This window comes from Octopus bimaculoides, chromosome 14 (genome assembly GCF_001194135.2).
Source record: "Octopus bimaculoides isolate UCB-OBI-ISO-001 chromosome 14, ASM119413v2, whole genome shotgun sequence".
Lineage (NCBI taxonomy): Eukaryota > Metazoa > Mollusca > Cephalopoda > Octopoda > Octopodidae > Octopus > Octopus bimaculoides.
Genome location: NC_068994.1, coordinates 39,144,963 through 39,157,877, shown reverse-complemented (window position 1 = coordinate 39,157,877; position 12,915 = coordinate 39,144,963). Strand labels below are relative to the sequence as shown.

Below are 12,915 nucleotides of genomic sequence, written 5' to 3'. Positions count from 1 at the left end.
ATGTATATATATATATGTGTGTGTGTATATATATATATAAATATATTTGTGTGTGTATGTATATATATATGTATATATATGTAAAGATACATACATATATACATATATATATAGTTAATAACCTAAAACAAACCACTCCTTTATTACCATTTCATGACTTGATCTTTCCTTCCTTGTATTTTTAAAAGTATTTTTATCTGTTTTAATCAAAGTTTATGAGGTTTGTCTATCTTTGAAACTAATATACCAATTTTATACACTTTTTAACATTGTTGAATGATGTAAACATTGTTTAGCTGATATTGTGTAGTGTATTAGAAACTCTTAGAATTCTAGGTGTTGGAAAATGGTTAAAAAAATACAAAACAAGCAAAAGTTTAATGTTATTGAGAAACCCACCATAAAACAATTACTCTTATTTTCAGTAATCTGCTAAGATTATTAAAGCTATGATGTATTAAAAGAAAGAATGTAATATCTATTTTTTAATATGATTGCTATGTGAACTCGTAAATGAAACCTGTCCACAAAATAATTAATGTAACCTTTTCAATTTCTGATCGTGAAGAACAATCCAGTATAAGAGATACTGAGCCAATTAAAAGAGAAAAAAAAAAAGAAAAAAAAGAAAAATAACAGTAACAAAAACATGTGGAGTTAACTGCTGTTTAAGATAAAAATTACATAAAGAATATTAAATTCAATTTTATCAATTCTGTCCAATAAAAAATAAAATGGAAAATTTTAAGAAATTAAAAAAAATGTAAAGCAATAAAAAAATTGTTTTCTTAGTATTTTTGCCAGTTATTCTCTCTTCCAGTGAACATGAAACTACCAGCAGAACACTGGGGAAATTTTCAGTGTCACCAAAGACAAAAATAAAATGAATTAAGGAATCTGTCAACCACTGTTGTGATGTGTAAAGATATATAGGTATATATATTTGCAATATAAATATAGAATGTAATAGCCATTCACTTCAAAATATCATTAACTTCTCTTCCTTGTGATGTTATTAACTGGAAAAGATATACAAATATTCCGTATTCTTCCTCGAACTGAATAATTTGCAATTGTTATTAGTTTCATTTGCTACTATAACAACTTCCTCTGTTCATAGCATTTGTTTAACTAGTAATACAGGTGACTGGGCAGGCAAAAACACTTAAGTCAGTTTATAGCTAAGGTTTGTTTATTCATTTATGTTTTTTTTGTCAATATTTAACAACTTGAATTCAAAAATCAAAGGAATTTAGTTGAAATTATGTTTGCACTTTTCTGTACAATATTGCTATATGTATATAGCTACTGTTTGAGTGTTGATTTTACATACCACATTAAGGAAGGAAATATGCCAAGTTCATATATTGGAGACATTGCAGTTGACACACATATGATAGAAAAGATTAAATCTGAGGAACGCCATTTAATCAGATTCAATCAGCTACAAAAAGACAAAGAAAATGCCTCGCAATTGTTTAATATTTCAGAAGATGGGAAATTCTATGTAATCCAAACTCTAGATGCAGAAACACTTTGTAAATATAAAAAAATGTGTTTCAGAATGGTAGATGTTGCCATGCAGAAGAGAGAAATATTTGTTCGAATTTTAGAGATCAAAGTAGTTGTGGAAGACATCAATGATCATCAACCTGTGTTTCCAGTAAAACAAATAACTCTTGAGTTTTCTGAAGGGGATAAAAAAGGAACTACTTTATCAATTCCAAATGCCATTGATGAAGACATCAGTGAAGAAAATTCCAGGATAACATATAAATTATTGTCTAACAATAAGGTGCCTTTCATAATGGTTGTTTCTGAAAGAGTAGATGGTTCATATTCAGTTGGAATAACTTTAGAAACTGAATTAGATAGAGAAATTAAAGATCATTATTATTTTCAAATAATTGCTAAGGATGGAGGAAAGCCATCTAAACATGGTATCTTAAAAGTTTATGTATCTGTCTTAGACATAAATGATAATTTGCCACTTTTTTCTCAAGATGTTTATAATATATCTATTAATTGCAAATATAAAGTAAATAAAGCTGTAATGGATTTAGATGCAGAGGATCTTGACACTGGTGAAAATGGTAAGGTTATGTATCACTTCAGCTCAAAGACTTCAGAAATGACAAAATCACATTTTCAGTTAAATGAAATAACTGGGGAAATATTTCTTTGTGAAAATTTCCCTTTCAAGAAGCGTCAAACATATGAATTGTACGTTGAAGCTACAGATGGAGGAAACCCTCCTCTGTCTTCTATCGCTATGATACTTGTCAATGTTGTCAACCAGCGAAATAATCCTCCCATTATTGATATGAATTTCGTTTCCAAATCTTCTAACAATATGGCGACCATATTAGAAAATACTAAAATTGGTAGTTTTATTGCATATGTAAAGATTTCTGATACTGATACTGGACAAAATGGAAAAGTTACCTGCACTCTCCAGCATGATAAATTTCAGCTTCAAAATCTAGGTGAGAAAAAATACAAAGTGGTTTTGAAAAGTTTTGCTGATAAGGAAAAAGAAAGTCATATTACTTTTAAAGTGATTTGTGAAGACAATGGGTTTCCACGTTTGAGAACAGAGAAAGAGTTCTCTGTTTTAGTAACTGATATTAATGATGTAATACCACAGTTTAACAAAGAAACCTACAAATTCTTGATATACGAGAATGAAGAATCTAATTTTCCAGTAGGATTTGTCAATGCAACTGACCCAGATATGGGACTAGGTGGACAGTTAACATTTTCCTTGTTTTCAAAAAATAATGTTGCTCTTCCCTTTCAAATAACAAACTATGGATTTATATCAACTACAGAATCACTTGACCGTGAACAAAAAGATATATACATCTTTCAGGTTTTAGTTAAAGATAGTGGGACTCCAAGACTAAATAATACTGTTGATGTTATTGTTGAAGTTATGGATAAAAATGATAATGCTCCATATTTTACTTTCCCTAGTGTTAATCCTTTCAGTCTAGATATCTATTTCCAGCCCCAAAATAACAATGATGTCACTAAGTTAAAAGCATATGACAAAGACAGTAAAGAGAATGCGTTTCTCAAATATGAAATATTAGAAGGGAATGAGAAAGAATTATTCACAATGAACTGTTATACAGGGGTATTATCTTTTTCCCGAAATGTTTATCAGAATGAGGCAGGAGTGTATAATCTTCTATTTGTTGTCAAAGACAATGGGATTCCAATTCTCTCTACAACCACTTCTCTATCTTTAACTCTAGTTGCTAGCAATCATACATTCCCCTTGTTGACAATAGCAACCAATGAGTTAGATTTCAAAATTCAAATGAATTTATTTCTCATGATCATAGCAGCAGCGGTGTCAGGTTCTGTAATAATGGTGATTTCAATAACAATATGTGTTGTAAAGAAAACCAACAAGATAAAGACTTCTAGTAAACAGAGAATCAATCCTTCAGACAAAATCTTCAGTGTTGATAGAGAAACACAAAATACTTCTGAACAAATATCTTATAATCCTCCATTGCTCAGAGAAAACACTCAACAAAACAGCTTACTCCAACTTCAAGAGGAGAAAGGGCAACATTTATCCAATTATAAAGTGACACTGAATGGAACAAATTTAAATAGCAGAATTCCATACCAAGCAACTAGCAAGGAAATACACCAGGTAAGATTTATATTTTTTTCTTTTTACTTTGTTAATTACATATAATTAGTCATTTCAGCTTTTTGACATGTACTTTTGTATTGTAAATAATGGATTCTGGTCTCTCATTGTGGCAGATTAAACAGTTATAATTGGCTATAGATATCCAAAAGCATAATCTCTTATTTTTGCTGTTGTGTATCTTTAGGAAAGGTCTTAAGTAGTTGTAACTAGAGTACTAAAAGGAAAAAATGATTCATTAAATGACAGCAATTTACTGGACAACAGCAGTGTGTTATAGTTCTGAGATTGAACAATGCAATAGTATAGCCAGAGTACCATCTTGAAACACTTGATTTTTTTGTCATTTCCTAACTTTGGCAAATATCAATTGATTTGAGCAAAATGACTCTCTTTATATAAAAACACTAAAAAATCTTCCTAGTTGATTAGTTACATTTTCACCTAATTAACAATTTTAAACAAAACTCAGTGCTAGAAAAATTCAGTCTGTAACATGTTCATCTGTTCAATAAATGTGATTAAATACACTTTTCTGAGACTATAGAAAATTATTTCCAATCAGATTATTTTGCTTACTGTTCTTATAGGTCATTCAGTTATTGAAACACTGACAAAATGTATTCGATAAGAGAGCATCTATAGGGTTGATTCACTTAACATGTAAGAAACAGCAATCAAAGTTCTCTCAAATTAAACAGCAATTAAAGTTTTCTCAAACTCTATTGTTTTTATTAAAATAAACACTTAAGATAACGTAGACAATAACAGACCAAAAATAAAACTTAATGGTTTTATCTGGAATACCTTTTTATCAGAGGATCACAGACCCCTGCAAAGATATCTTGTAATCCTCTACTTGTCACAGAAGACACTGTGTAAAACAACTTAACTCCAACTACAAGAGGATAAAGGTGTAGTTAGACCACAGACCTCTTTGAGAAGATGCCTGTGATCTTACCCAAGGTGTACATTGGTTACACTAAATGGAATTCCTAACTGCTTTTTTTCTGCATACCAAGCAAGCAACTTCCCAGTTAGCTATAGAGTACTATCTTCTTTCCTGATAACAAAAATTGTCATTCTTATTAGATCTACTTTCAAGCCTCTCAGTTCTAGGTTTTGCTCCTATATTTGAAATTGTTCTTCTTCTAGTAATACTTCTATGTCTTTTCTCAACCTCATTAACTGCAACTACACCACTATCATTTAGTATAAATTTCTTCTCATCAACGTCTTGATTCTCTTTAGTATGATGCCTTACAATCAGAAGCATTTTGCCTAACTGACTCTCTCTCTCTCTTTCTCACTACAAACCTCTTACTTTCAGTTTCCTCCTGTTCTACATATACATGACCTCTAGTATCACTTCTCATAATCAAATACTGCTCCTTATTTCTCATTTCCTTCCAATCTTTCCAGACCTTCTCTCAGCTTCAATGGCTCCAACTGCTATACATTCCACCACTGCACCACCTTTTATCTGTCTGGAACTATACTCTATCCACATGTTTAGTCTATGGTTATGTCACTAAAATTCCCAGTTATATAGGAATATTTTATTTTCCAATCTCTATTCCCTCCACCTAATGTTAATACATGTCAGCTTGAACCTCTTTTCATACATGTCAACTAGATCTCTTGTAAAATGTAACTTCTTTGAACTCACATTTGATAAGAGATTTATAGGTTTTTATTCTCCTTCCTCAGATTGTCCTATGTCTCAGTGTTCATTTAACATTTATCTTGAGTGGCCGTTGGTCACTAGTCTTTGTTGAGTGATACATTCTACATTGAGGAAGGACTTAGTATTCACAACTTGTTGCCCATCCTATTTTTTGGTAACTAAGAAATCTATATGCTTTGCATATTCACTTTACTAACAGATAATCAAGAAGCTGACTGGGCTCCTGAAATTACTTGATTCCTCATTACTTCATGTAAGCAAATCTTTCATATATGCTGAAGTATACATTAAAGTAACAGACTCTGTCTACCAAATTCGCTTGCAAGGTATTGGTCAATTGAGGCCATAGTAGAAAACACTTGCCCAAGGTGGCATGCAGAAAGACTGAACCTGTAACTAAGTGTTTGCAAAGCAGGCTTCTTAACCACATAGCCATGCCTACTGTCTTTGATATTTTTGCTGTAAATAATGTATGTGCACTTAAATAATGGATGCTTTATATACATGAGCACTATATAAAATTTAAAATTTAATAGATTTAACCCAATTGACAACAATACACAAAAGACCATTTCAATTCATGTGTGTATGTATGTGTATGTGTGCGTGTGTGTGTGTGTATTACCATAATACAAATCCGTGTTCTGTAAAAGCCCAGTGGAAATTGTTAGTGACAGTGGAAGAGGAGATAACTTCAAAAGATCAATAATTTCTTAAATCAAATAATGCATAATATTCTGGTCAAAACTCTGTTTCTACACATCTAATTTACTCAAAGTTCTGCAAGCTCATTTAGATTGTATTATACTAAAGAACTCTAATGATCCAAAATTTATGTCCATAATTGTCCCTCACCTTCATTTATAGATCAGACTACCTTTTCACATGTAAATTAACTCAAGAAATTAATTCTTAATTTCTTGATAGAAACATCATCTAAATTATCTAAACTCAAGCTATTGACACATATAGGTTATTTTTATTATTGTTTTACTATTTATTATGCAAATTATTTTGGTCAAGATTATGCATGAATTCTTTTTACATCATAAGTAAAAATCTTTCTACTGACCTACAGGCTTGGTTTCAATTGTCTTATAATGATGTCAATCCAACTTTACCAACTAGGCTTATCAACTCCTTAAAATCTAGACATGGCATTCTCAGAAAAGTAATAGTTTCATGAATTGGTTGAACTCTCTTCAGGATTAAAAATAAATTCAATTTCTTATAATTTAGTATTTAAGACTACTACCTGTTCATCATCAAATCCCTTCTTATAGCTGCCCTTCAGTTAATTAAAACCACTACAAGTACCAAATGAATTAAATTGGATATCATGCATACTAGAAAATTTATTTGCAACAATACCATCTGGACAGAAAATATACAATGTAGTGCCATCCATCATGAGCATGGGAGTAACGGATTCTACCAAAGTTAGCAACCTTATCAATCTCTCTCTCTCTCTCTCTCTCTCTCTCTCTCACACACACTTTCTTTTTTTCTCGATCTCTTTACAGAAGTCTCTCTTTGAAGTTGGTGGTTAATATAAAAACAACAAATTGCTCCTGTTTAGAATTATCAACTTACAAACTACTAATCACTTCTGATAAATTCTCCATAATTTGTTTTAAAAAATTGGTTTTTCTCGCATAGTTGACATCTAATTAAATATAGAAAATTTCTGGGTGGTTACACAAGAATCAGATAATTATACTTATGCTTCTGATAAAAAAAATATGACACTAATATCTTCAGATAAACGGTACTGTTTGTGTGGGTAGAAATTCTATTTGGTGCATGCAGTACAAACTATGAACAAATATGAAGTACAGTGGAATTACAAGGTGGTTAACAGAGACAGTAGGTGTTGTTTGTGGTAGATGTAATAAGTGCAATAATTACTAAGAGTTTATGGGAAATAGATTTTCTGGAATGCCCAGGAGGATCCATAGAGGTATTAGGTAGTTTCTAGAAGATCTAATTAACAGTTGAGGTGGGGAATGTGCTGTTTCTGTCAACCAAATTCACTCACAAGGTATTAGTTGGCCAGGGGTTGTAGTAGAAGACACTTGCCCTAAGTGCTGCACAGTGGTACTTATTTAAGGTACCATGTAGTGAAACTGAACCCAAAACTATATGGTTGCAAAGCAAACTTTTTAACCATACAACCAGCATAATAAATTTTTTTTATTCTTGAATAATTTGAAGAATAACAGAAATTATTCTAAGAATAATTTGAAGAATAACAGAAGTTGGTGTTTCAGAACCTAAACTACTTGTTGTGTGAACAAATGCAATTCTTCCATGCTTTCAACCTTGTTCAGATCTGTACCTTGGAGAAGAAAATTCACTGAGTTATATCTCAACCTGATTACTGATTCAGATTAAATAAGTGTTTTAATGGATAATACCTTTCATGTTCCATCAAAGGTTTTTTGTGGATGGAGTTCTGGTTTTGGTGTGGGCACTGGCATCACATTATGTGATAACCATTGTCTTTTTCATTTTCTGTTGGGATGCAAACCCATTTTTCACCACCTTTAACAATGTCCTGCAGAAATGACAGGTTGTTATTCCTGGTTAGAAGACAGCTGCAAGACAAGACTCCTCTCAAATGAGGGAGATGTAGCATTGCAGGTTAGAAGACTACTGCAGAATCAAAATCTAATGAGATAAACAGCTGATAATATATATATATATATTTTAAAGGTTCTAAAATAAAGTTTGTATTTTCTGATAATACAAATAACCTGACTGAAGTTAATAACAATTTATAAATCATTGTGAGGAAGCCCATCATATATATCATAATCATCATCATTATAATCATCACTGATACCCCTTTTTCAAAGATAAAATATATTACAACCCTTCAAGTAAAAATATGAATCATAATAACAGATCTAGGAAAATAATATTAAAACAAATGTAGGCAAGGAATTCCTGTCTCTTTTAGATAAGCATTTTCCAATAAACCACAAATACAGGAAGATTTTTAAAGCACTCACTTAAAATATCATACAGCTGCTGCACTAATATGAAGAACATTATCACTCATAAAGAACACCAAAAGCCCACTCTCAGTTGCAACTGTCGAAACCCCAAAGCTTGCCCACTTGACTAGGTATGTATAAGAAACTGTGTCGTATATGTGGTAGAAATAACAACACTTCAAGATAATGAAACTGAATAGAAGAAATACATCAGGTTATATATAGATGTGTGTATTTTTCCCTTGTTAACAATTAACATAGAAATAATAGATTAATAGTTACCAGAGTAGCAAAAATCACACAAGTAAAAAGTAGTAACTCCTTGTTTTTAAAGGTAGAAACTCTGGGTTTGCGTGAAATATTTTGTATAATATATATAAATAAATAAATGGAGTTAAATGCAGGTGGTATTCAAATTCTTTTACTTCTGATGCGTTTCGAAGATATCACTGGTATATATATATATTAGGGTGTTCAGAAAGTAGTTGCATTTTTTCACCACTGTGAAATGTAAGTCAACCAATGATATCAGAGCCAAGATTGAATGGGTGAGAACTACATAGAAATAGTATATCATCTATTCTACTTGGTACTGTGTCATTCATAGTTATTTCAGTAATTAACCCCATGGAGGATAAGAACTTTATGAAACAACATATTCACCATTGCTTGCTGTATGAGTTTCTAAAGAAAAGTACCACTACAGAAGCAATGAAAAAACATTTGTGAAGTGTATCTGGATGCAGGGAAAGCTTATACATGTCAGTTGTAGTTTTAAAAGTTTAAAGATAGTAATTGTAACATATCTGACAAACCTTACTCTGGAAAATTACTCACTCTGAATGACAACCTTTTGAATGAAACTAATGTGTATGATCCACATCAAAGCACAAAAATGTAATGTCATGTTCAACAAGCCCCAAACATCTCAAGTATAAGTATATTGGGAAAACATGCAAAGAGGGAATTTGGGTTCCACATGAGCTTATGCTTGAGAGCCAAACATAATGTTCCACCATCTGCAGCAGTCTTCTAACCAGGAATAACAACCTGTCATTCCTGCAATGCATTGTTACAGGTGATGAAAAATGGGTTTTGTATTACAACATAAATGGAAAAGACAATGGTTATCACATAATGAGAGGCCAGTGCCAACACCAAAACCAGAACTCCAGCCACAAAAATTCTTGCTTTGCGTTTGGTAGAACATGAAAGGTAACATCCATTACAAGCTATTGAAACATGGAAGGACCATCAATGCAGATGTCTATTGCTAACAATTTGATCGTATAGATGAGAACTGACATTGAAAGTGGCCAGCTTGGTAAACAGAAATGGTGTTACTCTTCAGCATGACAATGCACAGCCACACTCTTCAAAACAAGCCCAAGAAAAAATAAGATCATTAGGATGGGAAGTTCTTCCACATCCTCCATACTCACCTGATTTAACACTAACAGATTTCCATTTGTCCCGATCACTAGAACATTTTATAAGAGACTAAAGATTGAGAAACAGAGAGGAATTTAAGAAGAGTTTTTCAGATATTTTTCAAGAAAAGAAATATGTTTCTTTGAATGTAGCATAAAAATGTTACTTTCCCATTTGGCTACATTCATTGAAAATGATGGTAATTACATTCTTGATAAATGTAGTTTAGATTTCTATTTATATTTTTTCTGATCAAATGCAATTACATTATGAACACCCTTATATATATATATATATATGTATATATTTATATATATATATATATTTGCTTCATTATAGAGAAGCCAAACTAAGGCCAAAATTCATCCATTGCTTTCATTTCCAAAACAAAGATTAGGTTCTTTTTACATAAAATAGTCTTTTCCAATTCAATTCTGTTTACAATCACCACTAAGTTTTTGCTTTCCACATCTGTCTTTGTAAAGGGAATTTTAATAAATTAAGAATTTTATAAGTAATACCTCACATAACCATATAACAGAGTAACATCAGCTGGTTTAATCCTCCATAGAATTTGCATTGGCACCAAAACCTTTTTAAGACTAGTCTAAATTTACTCTCCACTTACAAAATATTTAACAGGAAACTCTTAAAAGTTATCCACAGCTGTGTACAATTGTCCTTGTAACATTAAAAGCCTGATTTCTGGGATAAATAGAAGAAATTATTTGTAAGTTTTCTCTACATTTGTAAATTAATTTTTGTAAACTGCATGGCAACTATTTCAAGAAGCAATTAATGTCATATGAAAATGAACTTAGTAGACGAAATTGAATACACCTATTTAACCTTATTGAAACATTGTTAATAGCAGTTTTACACAATACATATATTTTTTAGATATCTCTACGATTAAAACAACCAAATATCTTTCACAAAATGTATGGTGGCTAAAAGATGAAGGTACAACATACGTAGTATACAAGAGTGAGTGAAAAAATTTCCCTAACCATATTTTGAAGCTTCTGACTCATGTTATCAATGTATCAGAGAAAAAAATAATTTTTATGTTGCCTGCAAACCTGTTTAAATTCATAAAATGAGCTAATTTTGAAATGTTATCACCAACACAACTTTACCCCATGAAACTTTATTCTACCTAGAGTCTAATTACACAAATTATACAAATTTTTTAAATTTCTCTTTTCAAACCTGAATTGTGTGTGAAAGACACCCCAGAGCTAAATGTTGTTCAAAGATAGTTCACAGAAGACTGAAAATTATTACTAAAACTCCTTGCTTCTCAATGTTTTTTCCTCAACACTGATGAAAGTACATGCATCTGAGAAATGAATCTTTTGAAAATTTCTACTCTACTCTACTTTACTACATTTTATTTATTTATTTAAACACCTAATCATCTGTCTTCTCTGTACTGTAAATACAAATATTATTCTTATTTTTTACCATTCCTTTATCTTTTCTTTTTTCCTTTCTTTTATTTTGTACTTCTCTCTTTTCTTCTCTATATTTCTTGCTATTTCTACATTCTTTAAACCAACCTTCTCTTTGAGGTGTTGCACAAATGTATTCTACAGGAGAACGATGACCATCAAAAGTCTGAGCACCCTTGTTTTCCTCATAACTAGAAAATGACATAGAATTTGTATTCTTTTAATGGTATTTTATAGTTTTTAAGCAATGATCAATTTCTTTTCACTGTACTCACAGTATATATATTTCTCTTTCACTTATAATTTTCTTCTTCCGTTGCTTTGCCTTCCTTCATCAGTCAAGCATACATTTATAAATGTCATCATCAGTATCATTGTCGTTGTCATCAAAGCTGTACCATACACTTTTCCATGCTTGAATGGGTCAGAGAGAATTAATTTTATGTAGGCAAATTTCCTGTCACAAATTCTCACGTTTCAAAGTGAGCTATTATTTTACCCATAGTGGGACGTGTTTCCCCTTAAGACTGGAAATGAATGACATTGCTTGTATGACAATAACACTTATTTACTACTATCAAGTGGTGTCAAGACGAGGAGACACACATACTCACTCTCACGTATGTATGCCACACCATAGTCAACTGCTACAAAGGTAAAGGTGATGACTTAGACAGAAATAATTACAGAGGTATCAAATTTTTGAATCAGGTGATGAAAGTCACAGAGAGGGTCATATCCCAACTAATTAGGGAGAGAGTTAATCTAGACGAGATGCAGTTTAGTTTTGTGTCACTGATGATTTATTTCTGGTAAGGCAGATGCAGGAGAAACACCTAGCCAAAGATAGACCTCTGTACTTGGCTTTTGTTGACACGGAGAAAGCCTTTAATAGGATCCCCTTATCCCTTATCAGGTGGAAACTATAAAGTGGTAACGAGAGATAGACAAGTGGTTGGTGAGAGCTGTACAAGCTATGTACAGGGATGTTGTCAGTAAGATGAGGGTTGGCAACGAGTATAGCAAAGATTTGTGGGTAGAAGTAGGGGTTCACCAAGGATCAGTCCCCAGCCCCTTCTTGTTTATCATCGTCCTCTGGACAATAAAGGAGGAATTTAAGACAAGCTACCCTTGGGAGCTCCTCTATGCTGATGACCTTGTTCTTATAACTGAATCACTACCAGAACTAGAGAAGAAGTTTCAGGTGTAGAAGCAAGGTCTAGAATTGAAGGGCCTTAGAGTTAACCAAGCGAAAACCAAAGTCTTAGCAAGTAGGAAAGCAGACAAATCACAAATACCCTCAGGTAAATGGCCCTGCTTGATTTGTAAGAAAGGTGTAGGTAGAAATTCCATAAGATGTACCCAGTGCAAGAAATGGGTACATAAGAGGTGCAGCAATATTAGAAGAAGGTTAACAAGATAACTAGTTTTTGTGTGTGGAAGGTGCACAGCTACAATTAACACTAAAAATGTGCAGAAAACAGGATCCATCAAATGCCAGAGGATAAAAACTTGAAGTAGTTGATAACTTACATTACCTAGGTGACCAAGTCAGTAGCAGGGATGCTAGAATACGAATAGGTTTGGAAAAGTTCAGAGAGCTCTTACTCTGTTGGTAATAAAGGGCCTTTCCGTCAGACTGCATATATATATATATATATATATATATATATA

The 12,915-nt window shown here is 32.1% G+C and overlaps 1 protein-coding gene across 2 annotated transcripts in view; it reads left to right on the top strand.

Annotated features, from left to right (window-relative positions):
- Positions 1-12,915, top strand: part of LOC106872385 (protocadherin beta-15) — a 36,519-nt gene that overhangs the window by 11,387 nt on the left and 12,217 nt on the right. For both annotated transcript variants that reach the window (XR_001409764.2, XM_014919371.2), the window contains exon 2: positions 821-3,670. Coding sequence is in view for 1 of the 2 variants with exons in the window: in XM_014919371.2 (XP_014774857.1) it covers positions 1,265-3,670 (2,406 nt within the window). In the remaining variant the exon portion in view is untranslated. The remainder of the gene's footprint in view (positions 1-820; positions 3,671-12,915) is intronic.